We start from the raw sequence: 21,000 nt of genomic DNA, 5'->3' as shown, positions 1-21,000 counted from the left end.
GCTATGTTTGAAAGACATAGAAAATGCAACGAAAAAGTAAATTCAAAAACCTACATTCACTGATTTAATATAGGCCTACTTTACCAAGGTTTTCACGATGACTCGATTGTTAAGAAGCGCAAGGAACAAGCTAATTAAGGAAGGCAATTAATTTTCTAGTCCCTGCAACATATTGTGTTCTCCGTGTTTGATCCCGGAAACGCAAAGATATTCCTTAAAAGCTTTGTTACTTGTATTCGAAGCTTATGTTGCAGCCTATAAATATCAATTTGATGCATGCTTCAGTTAAGTACTGTTATCTTATGAGTACCTACTTTCAACCCCTGTCCCAGGTTCTACTAGTCTAGGGTCGGCAATTAAATATTTTGGCTAGGGCGGCCAACCTGTCCCTGCACTAATCCTCATGCACCCTGGGACAGGTTGGCCGCCCCCGCAGAAATATTTTACGACCGACCCTTGGCCAGGAGACCCTGGGAAAGGTTGTCCTACAATCGAAGGTGATCAGATGGGGACGGGAGATGGAACCTACGAGTGCCGTCCACGGGTAGGACGAAATCCAGTCGGTACAGCTTAGACAACCAGCGGACCCGGTGAGTATGTTACTATGAAATATTTCGGTGCAGTTAGAAACTCGATGAAAACAATAGGATATTCATTTTGCAGACATCAAAAATGAAATTTGATCCTCCATTAAAAATATTTTGGAAAATCTATCAAAATTAGAAACTAAACTAATTACTAACACCTATGAAACAGAAAAATCGGAGAAATTAATTACAATGACATCAAATTCAACAACCGGGGAAATATCTTGGAGTTAGCCGAGGACTCATGAGCCATCCCAGGAGGTATAGCCATAGAACTATAAACATGGGTATAGCCTAGAGTTCCTACGTCAGACAGAGACTTTTGAGGACTCATCGGCCTTCTCGGGAGATTCAGAAGAGATCCTGAATAGTACATAGATGGTCCAGGACTCATCAGCTATATTGGGAGGTGCAGAAGACATCCCGCGTCGGACAGTGATGGTTAAAGATTCATTAGCCATCTCGGAAGATATAGAAGAGATGCTGCAACCAACAGAGATGGTGGAGGACTCAATGTTAATAAACTGGTTCAATGTTAATATCTGTATATCGGATCGAAATATAAAATATCGATGTATACAAAAATCATCGATAATAATGAATGTTCCCTTTAACTGGAAAGTACCGACGTAAGTTAAATAGCGTTAAAGGGATAAAACAATAATTCAGGTTTACAGGTTATTTTATTTTATAAAATAAAACCATATAAAACACAAAAGATAAGTAGCTGGGTGTAGCCTTTAACGATCAACTAGAGTACGACGATCTTAATAATCGTACTTATAATCGTACTCAAAGAGTGATACATTTTAAGTTTACATGGAGATAAATGTGATATATGCCGTAATTATTAAAAGTTAAGGTGGAGATGATTTGTATTTTACGATTGGTTGCGCTATCTTTTGTATACATTTCTTACCGGAATTATTCCAGGCGTATTTTCGCCTGGCCATTTGTGGGAATAGTGTACGTACACTACTAGCTCTGAAAACGTACATCCTAGCTTATTAATATCTCAATATCTTAATAAATAATTTACTAGGAAACAAAGTAAATATAAATATAGTAAATATAGTGATAGCTTACTATAGAGTAAACAGTAGTTTTCGTTAAATATTGACACAGGGATCAATTGTGGCAAACCTGCATACTCAACAAATTCCCAAAACAATTTGACCAAGATAAGATCATAAAAATACCACAATGCTCAAGTACAGCAGAGAAGTGTTTCCTAATTAATCAATGTTGTATTTATATTTCATTTAAAGAGCCCAAGTTTGAGAAGTTCTCATCAGATTGAATTTAAAAGCCTAAGAACTAACTAACTAAATTATAAGCCAATGAATTTACTATCTAGAATTTTTCTCAGTATCGAACCGGTGATCTTCTGATCACAAGACGAGTATTATAAGAACTCAACTACTCATTGGTATATAGTTTGTGGCTATACTAAAACTTTTAACAAACCCAAAAAGGCATCCGGTAAAAAATTGTAATGGTCAATAATGTTATTCTCTGATTTGTATTTTCAATGCTTAGAGAACATCGAATGACAGATTCTGGAGAGTGTTTGTGTGTAATAAATTAATCAAGTCATTGTAACAAGAAGGACCAGAATGGAATGTCTTTTTACAATATTATGAATTGATTAACAATGATCAGCTGTTATTTTTAATTTTAAATGTGAAGGCTAGTAGAAAAAAATAACTAATAAACAGATTCAGGTTTATAGAGGACTTGCCTTGAAAGTGTATAAAGTGTTGAATGTTGAAGGAGGCACCATTTGGAAAGTTTCAATTTTACGATCATGTTTGTTTGGAATTCTCACTACTTATCAAGTATATGAAGGTTGATCCACCCAGTTTACCACTTCCCATAGACTCCCATGGGCCTCCGGTGGTCCTCACTCCCTGACTCCACCGGGAGGAGTCTATAAAGACATCACTGTCGGCGCCACTCCGACCTCATGATTTACAACTTTAACACCAATGATGTACGACTTGTCACCTGCATTAATAGCACATTCATCCTAGTTTTTTGCCCGAGGGGCGGGACCCGCCCCCCTCTACCCAAATGTCCCATCTTAGAACCTCCCTCCCACCACGTGTCCGATGTTTAGTATCCTCTTGTTCAATGTTCACACTTGTTCCCCCGACTGTCCGTCAACTAATAAACCGATCGTGTCTAATCCAGTCGCTCCTCAGTTGTAGTAGTTTGTTTAATTGACTAGTTTGTTGTCATGCTAGACATGTTTGCCGCGGACTGTCTGTACTCTGTGCCTCCTCCTCAGAACAGGTTCTCCGTTACTTCTCTGCTGCAACTGGACAACAATGTTGAGAAAAGTGATGGTAAGTGATGTTATCAAAATAACTGTTGAGTACGAGATGGTGTACTTACACATGTAGATGAAAGTCAGCAAATCCATACCTTGTCATCTGGAGCCATACTGTATTCCGTCCTAATGTTTATGTTATTGGCAACGTATTCGGCCTGTTAAGTTGTTTGTATAAGCAATGGAAACATATTGGTAAAAGAAAATTGATATTTGCCCTTGTTAATTAATTTACAATTAAAACACAACCGTCTAATTCAAATTAAAATATGGGAGAATCTTTAAGTAAAACAAAATAATGATAAGGTGTATAATGTTTTAACTGGTGGACATGAATGAAATAACAAATAAAGTTTACTTGTAGGTAACATCTTTTCTAAATTATTATACTAAACAGATAATTAATAGCAATGCAAGCAAGACAACCTAAAACAGAATTAAAATTGATGAGAATCAGTTTTATGAAGACGTTTTTCACAATTACAACCAAGCACGAATAATTTTTAAGCATACAATACTTTTTTACCAAAATATTACCAAAATAAATCGATTGTCTTTATTGGTTAATTATCTATGACTGTGCTTATTTCACTATATGAATGTGTAATCAATCGATACTTTGGTTTTATCCATAAGACAGTGTTAAAACATAACTTCGAATGGAAACCTCAGACGGTGATAAAAGAGACATAAACGAACAGGGAGACCCCACATGGCATATATTTCTAACAAAAGTGAAATTATTTATTTTCAGTTATAAAGAAATATTATGTCACTACATTTTAGATTTTTTAGTGTGCTGCCAACTACTTTGTTTTAAGTTAAAGTGCCTGCCACAAACCGCCGTAGAAATATAGGACATTAAGAAATCTTTGTTAAAAAAAAAAAAGAAAAAAAATGTAAATTATTTGTTTGTTAGCCTTATTGTATCAATTGGACCTCACCAACAAGTTTTATAAACTTGGTGAGGCCAAGCTGTTGTAATTTTCAGAATAAATATATTTGTATATATTTGTATTTGTATTTGTATTTACATTGTAATCGTGAATCGTACATTGTAATCATTAAATGTCGTCCTATTGTAAATTCCGAGACTATTAATCGAATACCATTTCGAGGATTGAATTGGGGGTTACTTAACATATAATAATTATTTTCCAGCATGTATATATACGCCAGATTTATTAAATATAATTTTCCATTTTTAACCTTAATAATTTCAATCAAATCAAAACAAAGTACTGAGTTATAAACTTGTAGTTTCTGAAATTTAAGGGGTAAACTACTTGTATTACTGATAATTCTTTATTGCAAGATCACAGAAAAATATGCATTGTTTAGGGAACTGGTAGAAAAATGTTTACATTATACAATTTTGTTTACATGTTGTTCAAGTAGAAAATAAACATGTACAGTTAAGTCTAATATAAAAGTACAAAATAACATGATTAACAAATAAATTTAAGGTCAATACTTAATTGGATAGATCGCACTGAAGTGTCCCATAAATACAGGGGTGATTGATATAAGTGTGCCAACTATTTTATTCGAAAGTTATAAGAGATATAGCAAAATGTTAAATTGTAGCTGCCTTGGATTTTTTATTTAACAAATTTTGGTCAAGTTCAAAAATTAATTTTAGCCGCCATTCGCCAACTTTGAATTTTCTTATGGAAGACCCTATATTTTATGATTGTTTAGGAAGTAAATTCAATTTAAAAACGTTTTTATTTATGGAATTTTTTTCTCTAAAGCTATTTGTTTAAGATTTACAGCGTATTAAAACTAAAATACCCCCACCGCAGCAAACCTGCCGACTAAGTGAATTTCCATTTGTCTGAATTGATTTTCAATTAAATATATTTTAATAACATTAGGTTTAACGAGTACCTAGGTTTGCTGCTACAAGGAAACTAATAAAGTGTGTTTTTGAGTAAAATATTGATAGCTCAGTACAAAATAAATAAATTTGCCAAGTTTGATCAAAATATATTCATAAACAAGCAAACTACATTTGACAATATTCTCCATAAAAATAACAAGGGAATTTTAAATTTACAATTTCTTAAATTTTCTCCGTTACTAATCGAACAAAAATACTTTTATATACTATTTGTTTTTTAAGCTCTTTAAAAAGGTCTAAAGAGAAATTGGGAAATTTTGTGTTTTGAGGGTCAAAAGTGAGAAAAACCAATTTTTACCCCATAGAACCCCCCGTAAAGCCCCGTCCCCATGGTCCGATCGTGCTGGTTCGCGAACTCATTCAAGTTTATCCCGCTTTACACCTTTGAACCAAATTTCATCAAAATCGGACGAAAATTACTCAAGTTATCGCGTTCACGGACGTATATATATATATATAAAGATTAAACATTAATAAACTTAGTACCGAAGTAAAATTATTTATTAAAATATTTAAGTAAATATTTTAATAAATAATTTTACTTGGGTACTAAGTTTATTAATGTTTAATCTTTATTTATATATAGTAGCCCTATTTTTCTATTTTTCATATATATATATGTCTGTATATATATATATATATATATAAATTTGAATGAATAGTGTTTTTGGCCTCTGGGGACATCAAAATGAAAAAGTAAATCGGTCCCGGGTCTAGGTCTTACCGTGCCACCTACGGTAATAGCTACTTTCCTATAGGGAAATTCGCTAATAAAATTACTTGCTGTGTAAATTCTGCATCATGTAGCTCATAAACTAGTACGTTTAGAGCAAAAATGCAAAGAGTAAAAAGGTCTTAAAATTGCATTTAGATTATAAGTTATCCTATTTTCAAATTTCCCTGCCATTTTGGAAAATGGTGACCATTTTTGAAACAATGGAACCAATATTTTTATGTATGTTATGGTTTTTTAAAATCTAGATGCAATTTTAAGACTTTTTTACGAAAATAAAATATATTTTAATATTTATATCTAAATATATCGTCAGAAAAGTGTATTTTTCTTTACATTACAATTTAAATTTTGTTATATATCTCATAACATTCTAATAAAATAGCTGGCACACTTATATCAATCACCCTGTTTAGTAAAACAGATTTTTAATCTCACTATTTCAGTTTTTCAATGTTCTGAGCTATCTAACGTGTTTTGGAACAAATTCCCTTGAAATCGAAACATTTATCAGTAATGTAGCCTATACAATACTGTGCATTTGTTTTACCTATATTTTTTTATATAATAATTGAATGCGATAGTGTGAAACCAGTCTAAAATCATACACGTATGGAAACATTTAACAACCTTGCAGAATACGGTCCTGTAGTGAGGCGAAAATTAAATAGTTTATATCGATGTAAGATGCAATATTATTGTTTATCCAAATTCAAGGGTCTCTTAACCTGCAAATTATTGTATCAATTTCACAGTTAGAATGTAGTACAAAAAAGTAATGACTATTACATTTAAACATTTACTATTGGTATTGACACAAAACCACACACTTCCCATTAATTACAGAAACCAAAGTCAACTGCGTCCTTTCATTAACATACTCAATTTGAGATGTGGATTTTGCATTGAGTATTTCAATACCGTTAAGTTCAACATGGTTCAACCATAGATTAAAGGAGTACTGTAGACAGTTCAACCAAAACCGCGCTCTACACACTATACACCCACACTGCTGATATACTTGGTTCAACTTAGTTTTACAAGTAGACTCCTCGTCCCATTGTAAATTTTGAAGCTTGTTTTTTGCGTCTAGTTCATGTACGTCCACACTGATCGCTAGTGTAGACAACATTTTGTTTCTATTATTTTAGGGTTATTTTCATGATTTGTGCTTTACTATTTGGTTATTTAACTAGGAGACCAGTTATTGTTTATGATTATATCGTTTTATTAGGTTAAACGAGGTTTTAAATTACTGCAATAACAAGAAACAAATTGTAAACAAAACATAACCTCTATAGTTGGACGTACAGAACTAACAATCAAATTGGCTTCAGCTGTTCCATTGTTTTACCATTGACTATTGGATACAGAAGTTGTTGTATTAATAGTCAAAGGTCTTAGTGTATTCTCTTTGGCTTAATCTGAGCAGCTGTGTAGAAAACTCAACACTAATTTTTTTCAACGTATAAAACAGGAAGAAAAATCTTCAGGAAAAAAGTTGAACAAGAAATTTGGACCTACTTGTTGCATTCTCCAGATTCAATGCAAAAATAAAATACACCCGCTGCAGAAAACCTGCCGACTAAGCGAATTTCCATTTGCCTGGATTGATTTTATAATAATGTATATCATATGAAATATCAATTATATTAATTAAAATATTAATAGCTTAGTATGAAATAAACAAATCCGCCAATTTTTATCAAAATATATCCATAAACAAGCCAACTAAAACATTTTACAATATTCTCCATAAGAATAACATGTAAATTTTAAATTAACAATTTTTTGAATTTTCTCCATAACCAATCACCGTACAAAAACACTTTGATATACTAAATTATTTGGTTTTTTTAATCTCTTTTAAAAGGTATGGAGAAAAATTGATAAATCTTGATAAAGGGTCATAATGAGGAAACCCCAATTTTACTCCATAAAACCCCCCGTTAAACCCCGTTTCCATAGTCTGATCATGCTGGTTTGCGAACTCATTCAAGTTTATCCCGCCTTACACCTTCAAACGAAATTTTATCAAAATCGGACAAAAGTTATTCAAGTTATCGTCTGGAGGGACATGTATAATAATTTGAACGAATTGTGTTTTTGGCCCTGGGGACATCAAAATGAAAACGTAAATCGGTCCCGGGCCTAGGTCTTACTTAATTCGCCTTAATTCACTAATATAACTACCTCCGGGCAAAATCCATCAGAATTTGTGGTAGGTAGTAATTTAAAACTAAGATATCGAAACTTCGAAGTTTAAAAAAAGAAAGAGAAATAATGTATGGTAAAAACTTTTTTTTTATTGGTAAAATGTACATTTACTTCTTAAAAAAAAAACAAACATATGAGACCTAATCTAAACACATTTTAAGTACTGTAAGTTTTCTCCTGTTCCCACGAAAATCTCCCAATAAAATAGTTATTCTGATGAGCTTAAGGATAATTATTTAGATCAGAATAATCTAACCCCCTGATCTATTTAAGGGGGTTATATTCGTAATTTCTCAAAATCAATATTCTAGGTACGTTATTTAATGGATATCTTTTTAGTGAATTCATTTAGACCTATTCCCTATTTGTGAGGGACATCCAACTCCAAGTAAATATATATCTTTTTGCGTCTTATTTATAAACAGTGTTGTTTCCAGTATATAAGTGGCATGGCACAAAACGCTACAAATCATCCCGAAGAAAAACATTCAAGGCGTGACCGTCAACAATAGACGCACTTGCAACAATGTAACTAAACATCTGGAAACTAATTATTGTCCTTTGAACTGGAAGCCAAATTGTAGGAGCGATTTGGTGGTGTTAATTAGGTTATAAATCGCGCGTGCATGCGTGTGCGTGTGTGTATGTATGTGTGTGTGAGTTATTGCCTGTCGTCGGCTCATTAAGTTTGTGTCTCGACATCACTTAAGTTAAGTCGCCACCCAAACACGTCGGTACGCCCGACTAGAAAGGACGATTTAGGAAATATGCCTTAGAAATTGTTTGACCCAGTATATCTAATAGTAAAAATTATTCAAAAACCTTAAAAGAGTAAACTAGTAGCTGGAGATGGTGATGGTGATAAGAATGAAGATGAGTTACGAGAGTAGAAAATGAAAAATTTAAACACAAATTTCTCGTCGTTGCAGGAATTGTCTTCTATATACCACGAGTGTATGGATTCCACACAATTATAGTATTCATACATATAATTATAGTATTATAGTACAGTAAATACATATAAATTTACAGAGCCCTTAGGGAATTTGTTTATGCCAATACTTTTTCGCAAATATACGCACTCTAAGCTTTATTTTGATGAACCATATGCCTATATTTTAATTTTGTCAATGGCCTTATACAAAGATCACAAATTTGACTGTATCACTTTAATAATATAATAGATTGACTCCTACTGGTCTATGTGGATCGGATGCCTACTTCGGTATCCCTCTAAGTTAATGGTCAGAATAGTGGGATTCTTTGGGTGCTTAGTTGCTAAAACCAGCTGTTTCTTCAGGCAGGATTATTTATTGAAATCTAGACGATAGAGGATAGCTAGGTCCAATTTAAAATCATCAAAAAGTACTTTCTCATAATCGGACCATTGACTTTCTTATAAGTAAGACCCATCACTTTAACCATTTAGGTACCCAGCTATTCAAGCTATCATAGGTGAAGGTGACCTCTACGATCACGATCAGAACTAAATGAGAGCGTAAAACCCTTTAAGGAGGCGTGAAGCGTGGTACTACGTTTTAAGCCAGTTTTTACCTACGCACGTTCCTTTCGTAACTCATCCAGCTAAAAGCTACAATATTATGGGTGATCTCTCTCAGAGCTAAAAGAGAATAGACACGGAATGCCACCTGCATTTTCCTCCAGTGTTGCACCCCGTGTACAAGTGTCGGGGAATGTCTACAACTCAGACCAGGTCCTGAGGTTAAACACCAAGCAGCGAGGCGCGCAAAGCCGTAAACCCGCGGCTAATTCTGTTTGGACTGCTGGGATTAGCTGGCGATTTGTCACCGGCAGACAACGAGCGGCTGGCGTCGCAACTCAAACTCTCTCTCTCTTCTACCCTCCCTCCCTCCTTCTCACTCTTGTACAAACTGTAGAAGTCTAAACAAAAGTAGGGAACTGCTAAAGTATCAAAGAGGGTAATATATTCTTATTCTATCCTCTAATACTTAAACCTCTATTCTCTGTTGCCGTAGCATATTTTTTGCCTGCGGGTTTAATTGATTGTTTGCCGCACAATACAATAGACCAATAGGTACTTTAAAACTTAATTAAGGTGCGAAGCTGAATATGGACGCAGCAGGGTCCTCGTAGCATGAAGTGTGATGATATATGATTAGCTTAGTTATTAACTTAGATCAGCTAATTCTTAGCAAGGACCTTTCTCCATGGACTAATCATCATAGACACTACTGTAGAATCCAGTTTCCAAACATCAAAAAGCTTCCAACTTTTCTTAGGTTCGAGCCGGTGACCTTGATAGGCAGGCGAGCATTTACACTTCAGGTACCCAGCTCACAACCATTTGAATTTGAGAATATTAATACAAACGTACACTTAAAGGTTCGATAGTTTATGACCCCTTCGATGACGATGGTTTAACTTGTCTGTCTACAATAATAGCTTTTCAGCATATATTTTAATCTACCATTTTTTTTATTTTCAAAGGCATTCTACTAACTGCAAACTTCTTAGTAGTTTGATTTTTTAGACGTAATCCAAAACAGGGAATTAATTGTGTCAATGTTTTAAAGTCAACAATAGGGCCTAGTTATTTATGCATTAAAGTGGCACTTTTTTAAACAAAATAAAATGTTCAATTTTATTGAGTAAAAAAATATACTTTTGACACGAGTTGCATATTATATTTCGTTTAGAGGGTTTGATATGTAACAACTAAAAAATAGTTATGTATTCAACAAATGTACATGCAACAATGAGGTTAGAATTTTTTAGCAGAGCTGCGTCAATTATTGTGGCCTTAGATGTTTACCATTTAGTTTCCTTGATCTCTACTTTGTGAAAAGACAAACAGCAATATGATCAAACTTGTTATGTCCAGAGGAGGAGTACGCGGGGGAGAGCGACGACAGCAAGCGGAAGGGTAAACCTCGGAGGAACCGCACCACCTTCAGCAGCGGTCAGCTGCGCGCTCTGGAGAAGGTGTTTGAGAGAACTCACTACCCAGACGCCTTCGTGAGGGAAGAGCTGGCGAGGAGAGTGGGCCTCAGCGAGGCTAGAGTACAGGTCAGTAGGCCTCAGCGAGGCTAGAGTACAGGTCAGTAGGCCTCAGCGAGGCTAGAGTACAGGTCAGTAGGCCTCAGCGAGGCTAGAGTACAGGTCAGTAGGCCTCAGCGAGGCTAGAGTACAGGTCAGTAGGCCTCAGCGAGGCTAGAGTACAGGTCAGTAGGCCTACACCGAGGCTAGAGTACAGGTCAGTAGGCCTACACCGAGGCTAGAGTACAGGTCAGTAGGCCTCAGCGAGGCTAGAGTACAGGTCAGTAGGCCTACACCGAGGCTAGAGTACAGGTCAGTAGGCCTACACCGAGGCTAGAGTACAGGTCAGTAGGCCTACACCGAGGCTAGAGTACAGGTCAGTAGGCCTACACCGAGTAACAGTGAGATCTCCGAGTATGGAAATGAATATTCTTTGTTTTATGTAATTTAAGAAATTACTGTAGACATGTTACATGACGATTAGAAAAGACATCGTCCACGACGTTTTGAAACGAACGGTAGTATGGTAGCACAGATAAAACATACTCCCTTAGTAGAGTTCTCATCCTTATGGAACAGCGAAAGCCAATTTTATTGTTAGTTTTGCCCTGTGCACTGTAGAGGTATTAAATTTTTTTTCTTGTTATATTAGTAATTTAAAACCTCGTTTAATCAAATAAAACTATCAAAACTAAATTTCATCAACACTAGCGAACAGTGTCACCGGACATGAACTAGACACGAAAAACTAGCTTCAAAACTTACACTGGGATGAGAAGTCTACTTGGGTTCGTTAGTCTATGATGGTAGTCACCACCAACAACAGGGAAATACTAATTCCCTTTATGTAGTCTGTACACAAGGCTAATGAAAAAGCCTTTTCCATTAGCCTTGCTCTGCACAGCTGCCTGAAAGTGTTGTTACAGTACCAACGAAATTTTAGGCGTTTATCATATAGAAAACCACGGCTTTATGTACACAGACTATCTCTAAGCTATAACATATCAACATTATTTCTCAGCATTAAATGGTATTTTTTTTATAGATTTGTTATTGCATGTAGTGAACATAAACTAAGCAATCATTACTGATTGGTTAAACCCTCAAAGCTCGATACTACACTATAACAAGTATAAAACTTGTCGACATTTTGAATTTAATAATCATAAAACCGTTTAATGCTCAATCTAACTTGCATGCCACATTTGAGAAATTAAAATATATTAAAAGCCAACTTGTCGCAATCCATAATTTACTAGGGTAATATTTTGGCCTATTTTTAATCATACCAATGTTCATCATATGAGACAATTTTATCTCGCTATTGCGTTTGAACTTTAATTGGTTGTGTCGAAATCCATTCCGATCCAATGCTCGCCCCCTTGAAGTGTTTCCACATAAACAGCTGATTCTGTGAAGCCGTCGAAGCCGATCAGCTGACAGTTCCGTGGACAGCGACAGTGGCAGCAGTGTCGACTATAGGTGGCAGTGGAGCGACTAACCACAGCCAGCTGTATCTGTAGATCTGTCAGGGCGGTCATGCGATCTGCAAGCGCCGACACATGTCTCGTACTTCGCCTCTCATTATCTCCCTCTCTTTCTCGGTCTGAATACGAGATGACACACACTGAAATGCTGTGGACACTTTGCTGGTTCTAGCCTTCAAAACCTCCTTGGGTTGAAAGTAGAATGTCATGGCAGTAAAAGAAGTCAAGTAAAATTTTTGAATGGTTTTTAATTAGTTAATAACGTTGAATGTTATTTTACCTTGTAAATCTGAACACAATTTGTGATTCGGTAATATCTTGCAAAGGAATTAAATATTTTTTTGCAAAAACCAAAACAAATGGCTTCACTACATGACATATTCACTTTTACCATTGCTTTGCTTCTTCTCCACAATCTACAAGACCAGGAATCAGGAAATATCCATTTTTTTATGTGTCATGAGCCAATAACAAATTTTTGGGTCTTCAATTTATCAAACAAACATACAGCTGATGAGGGTATAACATGAACTAACCAGAAGACCCATTTTGCTCATTGCTGATAGAAAAAAGACAGTATCCATGGGGTGTAGTGGAATGATTTCACAGCACTGATGAGTTTGTTACAATTACACTACACATCTTGGTTTGATATTACTTTGTAGTATATGCATAGAATAATCTCAATTAAAACTTACATAAAATCAATTAAAACTGACAACAAACATAAAATACACACAAATCCCTGGATCAAAGTTAGAGAAACTAAAGAAATTGATTATTATCACATAGAAACCCAATACAGGCAATGATTCACTTAGAATTTAGCACACTTTGGATATTTACAGAAGACATACAAAGTAGCACACTACCACATTGTTCGTCTATCCACCGCTGTTCAAGCTTTAAATAGTGTTAAACAATTTAGTTGTAAGGGTAAGAGTTTTACACAACTCTCTCCACTTGATAGTTATGTTTGAGTAAATTACATGTTATACAGATAAAGTACAACCTTTTATTTAGACCTGTGAATGACAGACTGTCCAAACATAATTTTATACGGATAGGTCCAGTTTCTCAAAACAGCCCTTACAATGTTTTAGGTGTGGTTCCAGAACAGAAGAGCCAAGTTCAGACGCAATGAGAGAACCTTGGCTTCACAGAGACAGCCTACTAGAGTCTCTGACAGTCAGACTGCGGAGGCTAGACTGGTGGCTCGGCCTTCTACCTCTCCAGCGGCCACTGGTAGGACCTGATCTCATCATTTACTTCATAATGTTCACTTTTGCATACTGAAGTAACTATCCAATTTGGTCGAGCTGAAGCCTATATTTTATTGGAAACTAGCTGGCCCGACAGGCGTAGTCCTGTCCTATTGTGGTTTTATGTCACATGCTCGTACATTTTCAAGATGAGCTCGTTCGCATGGCTTAATCACGTCCTGGTTGAAGTTCGTTTGCTACGCTCACTCACCTTTAGGTTGGAGCTCGTTTGCTGCGCTCACTTGCCTACAGGTTAGCTCGTTCGCTACGCTAACTCGCCTCCAGATTGGAGTTTGTTCGCTACGCTCACTCACCTTTTGGTTGCAAATTAGCTGTTCTCATAAATTAAAAAAATATAGTGCTGCACCCTGTTGGTAAACCTATTAACTTTTTAATGCTATTGAACATCACAGAATCAGATAGTTTAGTTGAACCAGCTGTTAAGATTCTTTAATTCCATTTAAATATGAGTACTCATAAGATTAACATGGGAAACTCCAGAGCCACTGGGGCGGAGCCCTTTTGACGGATCTGCACCAAACTTCACACAAACCATCCTTGAATAATGCTTAATAATGCCTGAAAGTTTCATTACAATCTGTCGAGCGATTTTGGGGAGTCCATAAAGGACAAACATACAAATATACAAACATACATTGGATTTTATATGTATAGATAGATGAACATACCTAGTTAAATGGACTCCTTGATTTTTTTGTGACATGCAATACGCTTTAGTTTACAATAACTTATTGTCCTTTAAGTTTGGCTTGGTTGAAAAATTCAACACTCTGTTGTTAGCTCATTCAACTACATGCAGGTTTTTTTTCAAACTGGATACAAGTTTAACATGGCAATGAAATACCCAGAGTCAGAGATAGCACGCTCTGCATAACGTTTGTTCATGTCTGTCCTAGAGGTGATGGCAATTTGCATTTAATAATGGTCCCGACTAAAGACACAGCTGATCTTAGTAACAAAGCTACACAGATCATCTCACACCGTCATACTCATCCTTCACTCATATTTAGGTTCAAATACGCACCTAGGTGGACTCCTTGTCTCAATTAATTGACAATTATCAATTGATAATGCGGTGCAGTGACTTGGTGGTAGAGCCCTCAAGATGTAAATCCAATCATCGTAGAAAGATTTTCTAGAGAGGAGGACTGTTACTGTGTTAATATTTCCACCAAAAAACCATATGGCATTTGATTTAAACTGAAGATAGTAGTTGACATGCCTTTAAAAACTTTTGACCAATATTTCAGTTGTAAAGTGCCTCTTGAATAACTGATTCACAGTGTCAGATGCAACAAATGGCGATAGTTCCAAAGAATATGAATACAAGACAGCCAGTAAAACTTTACTGGAATTACTTTAACTGGAATTACTGGAACTTTACTTTACAAGAATGAACTCATTCTTGTACTGTATCGGATCATTCGATCATTCCTTGCTTAACTTGATGTGTTTCCTGCACTGGCCGGACGGAGGCTTCTAAAGGACGGACATGTTAAAAGAGTCCATCAACATTTTTCTCAACTGTTTCTCAAGAAACTGAAACTGTTTGAATAATATTCAAAGCAAGCTCCCATAAGTTGCCATCCATATGATTTCAAACCTGTAACACTAATGATTGTTATTAATGAATTACTGTATTTTAGTTGGATATTACGAGTACTATGTTTTATTTGTAAGTTTTTATGCAAATTAGCAAATTAAACATAATTCATTAAATATGATGATCATAGTTTTCATGCTTTTATCCAGGCTTGCCTAACCACACCATGGATTACTACGGCTCTTGGAAAGCTTCAACGCAGTTTCAAGTCATCCCGAGTCCGTCCCAACACTCCCCCGCCTGCACTTTCCTGCCTTCTGGTGAGATTTATTAATATATCAAACATAAAAATAACACTTTGTTTAATTATTTCCAGTTAACAGATCCTAGTAAAAATTTTCAATAAGTATCTACCCAATATCAACCGTGTTTCTCAAGAAAATGGTAATCATGCAATATTAGAATACATTTTATTTCATGTGTTTGCCTAATGAGCAGCTAGGTGTAAACCTATATGAATTTTTTGCCAATGTACGCTACCCTCAGGGATCTTGTTTTCACTATAGCATTGATCATTTTTGTAATCAATGTAGTAACTAAATACTTGTATATATACTGTACTGTTGTGTGCGTGTATATATTATACCTTAACTATCCGGTTTATCTCATGCGGATGCCTTTGTCTTGTAAGATTATTTGACATAAAATGAGACATCCTATTGTCTTTAACAATAATAAGAGATTGTCTATACTCCATTCAAAGTTCGCCCTGCAGTACAAGTCTTATGGGAGATAGTCGAGCAGTTAAAATTACTAGAAACATAATCTATGTCGTGTGGGTTGTGTCATCTGTCCTCATGACCCTTGTGAAGGCACTTAATTAAATTTCACTTATTCATGTAAGTTTATGTTTCTGTTAGATTAGTATTTTGACTTAATCATTTGGATTTTGACTTAGGTGTAGTTAAAATCGGTATGTGAGCATAACTAAAAAAAATTAAGTTTAGTTTATTGGTGTTTTTTTTTTTTTTTTTGGATGGGTATTGTTGCTGAAACTTCAATTTGAAATACAGTACATAACTCTGTATTGCACGCTGGACATGGGAAAAAATTCTGTATCAGTTTTGGGGTAAACTATTTTTCTAACTGATCCGCTGTTTACCAGGTTTGCCAACCTCAGCGTACAGTCAGCTGCCGATCCACAGTTCTTGCAGTCTCCAACAGTATTGCCAACCTTCGTTTCCGAGCTCATGAATATTCTCTACACCCAACGCACCTCTAACATTGTACTCTTGATTTCTATTAATATTATTAATGAAGATACTGTACAAACATATCGGTATTTAAAACATTTTATTAAATACACTTGTGCTTTAGTTTAAAGTTAGTGCTGTAAATACTGTGAACTACGTTAGGTGATAAAGTGTTACTTAGTATTAACAAATTATTTATTTTTCTGAGTAGTAATTATAACATATTATACTTGTATATAAATAGTTCCTTCACGACCACAACGTTCTGTTTCTTTCTCATGCACCCAACCAACTAAATGAATAAAGTACTTATCATGGCAAACTTTGTTTCTTTTTGGTTTCATTGTTAGTGTCAAATAAAGCCTATTTGTTAAAATTGTTATCCTTTAAACACTATTTCAGTTTGATTTTATGAAATAAGTTGCAATAGGGCATTTTACTCTTTTTCATAATAATTTGCCATAGGACATTATACCTACCAAAAAAGCATTTTAACAATAAGTTGTCTCGTCAGTACGATTACTTTAGTAAGTAACAAATAAAAAGAATCGTCTCTGTGCATATACCCCTCGGGAATACAAAGAGACCTTTTAAGTCCTTTTAAACACAAACAGTTTCAGATAATTAATCCTATTTAATAGTTAAATTAAATTTTTGGCGTGTTGGTTATAAATCTAATACAATCTATGTACTAATTACGTAAGCCGATTATTTGCGTCAAAATTGTGGGCGACTGGGAAGTCGTAGAACGACAGAAGAGGGCTCAAATTAAAGGTCTCGATCCCGTGACAGCGAGAAAAATAGTAAAATTCCACAAATTTTAACACAAAACTAGATATAACGTAAAATGTTCTCCATAGAGCATTAGAAGCCATTTACTGCTGATTTTTGTTAACTTCAACACAGCTGATCGTGATTTATCATTATATCAATCAACGTCAATTATTTAAGATGGGGACGTCAACGCCACTATGTGCGTATTTTAACCCAAATATGAGTGAAGGATGAGTGGCACGATCTTGTAGTCTTGTTAGTGACTAAGGCCGACATATTCCTTAGACACAGCTGTTAATTAATAGCCCAACAGCTAATGGAAACTAAGGGACCTACAGTTTATAGTGGAATCCGAACCACATTCTTGCCTTGGTATTAACAAATCGGTCTAGGTCTAATTATCATGATAGTACTGCGGATAGTCGTAGTCATCACTAGTGCAGATGTTAATCCACACCAGGGAGTATCGCATCCAGAGTGCATCTCTATAAATATCCACAATTCGTGACCTCCTAGTAGCTGGATTACAGGACGTCACCCGTCCCAGTGTGTTTATTTGAGATTTATTGTAGTGTTTAATCAATATTTTGAATGAAGTGAAATAACCTCAACGGCTACTCTTAGAAAACAACCTGGGAATAAAGATTAAATAGGTTCGTACAGGTAGAAATAATAGCTGGGTTGGGGTGCTAATTTAGCGGTTTTTACCAAGAAATAATCTTTCAACACACCTTTATATGCATTTTGATACCAAGACAATTTCCAAAATACCAATCAGGGAAGCCTTTTTTTATTATCATTTTACAACTACCTTAGTAAACCAGTATTATTCACAAAGTATTTATATGTTCTCTGCCTTTAGGAGAGTTAATCCTCTGGAATGATTCAAATGATTTATTGAAAATACCGTCAAAAAACCAAACAACGAGCCTGTTTTTTTACACAAAAGATATGGTGTGCAGTCATATATATCATGACACATAGGTAATTTGATTCTGAGTTTGTTTAAATATTACAATAATTTGTTTTACATTTGAGCTTTTTAGGGGCCTATGTCCCTTCAAACCACTAGTTTTTATATTAATGAAACAGGTTCAAAGAATATGATACAGTTTTTTTATTCTCTTTTGCATACTTAAACTCTTTATTCATATATGTAAACTCTATCGTTTAACAAGTGGCAGCAAACAGTTTAAGGTTTACAAACACTCACACAATATCTACTACATAGCCATAGCTTTGATGCTTTCATGAAATCAATGTTTGTAAAAATCCACAATAAATAGTAAAAATTATATTTTAAGAGATTATTTATTTATTTTTATGTAATTATAAAACTGAACCCATATTATTTACAATAACCATTGTAATGATATCACCTTTTAACATATTCAAGCCCAACAATCATTTTCAACAACACAGAAGTCTACTTATGCTCTTGTAATGGGATTTTATTATAATAATATAAAACAAAGTCCTAATACAGAATGGAGGATCATATAAAATTAAAACTCTCTATAACATGACAATACAGTTCTAACAATACTGTTGTCTACAGTACAGACAATACAAGTCTTTCCCAACAATAGTAACTAAAGCTTGTTTAGACGATGGGTTAGTTTCACTACACAAAAACTTGCCCTTGTTGCAAATTAACCATTAGTGTTTTACAAAAATAGTCATTAAAAGCAAATAACCTCTAATGTAACTTCGAGAAGTAATTCTTTTGGAATGTGGTTATCACAAACAATTCACATTGGAAATCAAGTGACATTGCAATTGCAAATAGTTGTCAGAAGCAAGTCACTTTGCAAATGGTTATCAGGACCATGGCTTATTGTAAACAGTTATTAGGGCTATTAATGCTTATAAGAAGCAATGTTTATTGCATATGACAAGACAAATTAAGTTTTCTTGTAAATTAGTATCAGGGGCAAGTTTTCAGAAGAGATTTGTGTGACAAATAGATTGTGATATAATAAGTTTTAGGAGTAAGCTGTGTAGAGAGTGGTTTTTAAGAGAAATTTAGCAAATAGTTTGCAAATGCAGAACATTTCTATCACTACAACCGCAAGTACAGTAACTACTATCTATTACTTCTTAGCTAGCTAATTGTGTATTTCTAAATATCACACAAAACAAATAATATAACCATTTCATGAGGACTTTTACTTCTAGGACTTCACATAATGATAATATTCAAGATAAGCCTATTTGGCTATTTACAAATATTTTTTAACTCACAAAATTTATCACGATTAACAACTATTACAATTTATTTATTCATACCTACTGTAAATTATTAGTTAGGTTGTGCAAATAGAGGGCAGTGGTACTTTAAAATGAGTTATATTACCCTACTATTATTTTTTCCTACAGTCACCTGACAAAGTGGTCTTCCTTGCACTGATTATAGCACAGAAAGTTGAAAATTGCTGCATCTACTTACTTTTACCGCACACTTTTTAATTTTGCTGCACAGTTTTTTTGTTTTTTTTTTTGCCTCATACCAGTATTCCAACCAAACAATACAAAACAGCGTGCTTTTATTGGGCATATAATACTTGTAAGCTTGGAAATAAGCTGACAACACTTAAAGATATTACGACTACGATCAGCTTGTGCAGCGTCTCCCATTTCCTTCAATGTTTAGATATAACCTAACCTAAAAAAGCATAGTACAGTGTTTGAAAGACTAACTATTTATATACTTTATAGTAACTGTAGGAAAAATATAATGTGTAACGCAAAAGCAAAAGCCTTTGATGCAATCGAGAAACTTTCCACACTCGCCTACGGCTCATGTGTAAACATTTCTCACTTCGCCCACTAGTTACACAAATAACTATTCTTAATCATTCCAGAGCTTGACAATATTTTAAACACATCAATTTTATAATGCAAAAAAATTACTTAGGTACTTACATCTTTGCTATCTATATTTCATAACTCATACAAAAAATTAACTAATGTTTGTACATATTTTACGCATTAATACTATTATGGCGAAGACAAGTCTAATAACACAGGTTGATCTTGTAAAAGTCTCGTATATAAAGTGTGCTATGTTCAGAAATATAAACGAAAAGTGGTAAAGAAAAGGAAATTGTGAGATAATAACGATAAACATCAATAAATCACAGCTGCTACAATATCACAGCCTTGAATAAACAACCTAACTCATCTTTATTGTCAAAGTTCTAATGAAACATCTACAAAATGTGTCTAAAGGTGCAATTCCTTAGCTGCAATTATAGCGACAATAGCTTCGTAATCCCAGCCGAGTGGTTGTAGAATAAGTGTAATTTAGTTTGTGACAAACAATTAGACCTTGTGCATCACTGGAACAATATAAATTGCATGTCCGCCGCTACTTAAAGGTTGAAGCACACTTGGAAACTCTTGCGGAAGTTTAGTCAGTTCGTAACTGGGACAAAATCACAGGAGAAAATCCTACTATAAACAAGTCCCGGCAAAACTCAAAGAACATTGTCAGACGGCCGTCGTCTCTCAGGATGTATAACTTTTTGCCTCAAGCAGTTAAGGAACAACCAGTCAAACATTTCAAACTCAAGAGCCACATGTTTGAAAAATAACAGTCTACATTATATCAAGCTATTTTAAAGAGGTGACCAATTACTAACATTTAAAAAAGATTCTTGCAGCTTGGCAACTTGTTGAATTTTGAATGCTTAGGAATTGTACCTTAAGATCTTAGTTTTGCTATGTGTGTAAGTTCTAACATAAAGTGTATTTACAAATATATCACATGTAAAAGAAACACAAAATAGGTACTGAATCATGATTTATGATTTAAGATATTTAATATCTTGAAACCCCAAGTTTTTATTCATTCCCAATAATTTGCAT

The 21,000-nt window shown here is 34.7% G+C and overlaps 1 protein-coding gene across 2 annotated transcripts; it reads left to right on the top strand.

Annotated features, from left to right (window-relative positions):
• Positions 1-2,732: 2,732 nt before the first annotated feature.
• On the top strand, positions 2,733-16,561 carry LOC128993405 (paired mesoderm homeobox protein 2-like). 2 transcript variants are annotated; one of them, XM_054417294.1, is made up of 5 exons: positions 2,733-2,935; positions 10,636-10,820; positions 13,381-13,522; positions 15,313-15,423; positions 16,269-16,561. In XM_054417294.1, the coding sequence occupies exons 1-5, from the start codon at positions 2,827-2,829 to the stop codon at positions 16,355-16,357; spliced, it is 636 nt and encodes a 211-aa protein (XP_054273269.1). In that variant the 5' UTR covers positions 2,733-2,826; the 3' UTR covers positions 16,358-16,561. The 2 variants fall into 2 exon arrangements, with proteins under 2 accessions (XP_054273269.1, XP_054273270.1); XM_054417295.1 differs by lacking the exon at positions 15,313-15,423.
• Positions 16,562-21,000: the final 4,439 nt, after the last annotated feature.

This window comes from Macrosteles quadrilineatus, unplaced genomic scaffold (assembly GCF_028750875.1).
Source record: "Macrosteles quadrilineatus isolate MER2022 unplaced genomic scaffold, UCM_ALF_1.0 Scaffold_4__1_contigs__length_99947679, whole genome shotgun sequence".
NCBI lineage: Eukaryota > Metazoa > Arthropoda > Insecta > Hemiptera > Cicadellidae > Macrosteles > Macrosteles quadrilineatus.
Note: the sequence above shows the minus strand (reverse complement) of the source record. Positions and strands in the feature narration are given on the sequence as shown.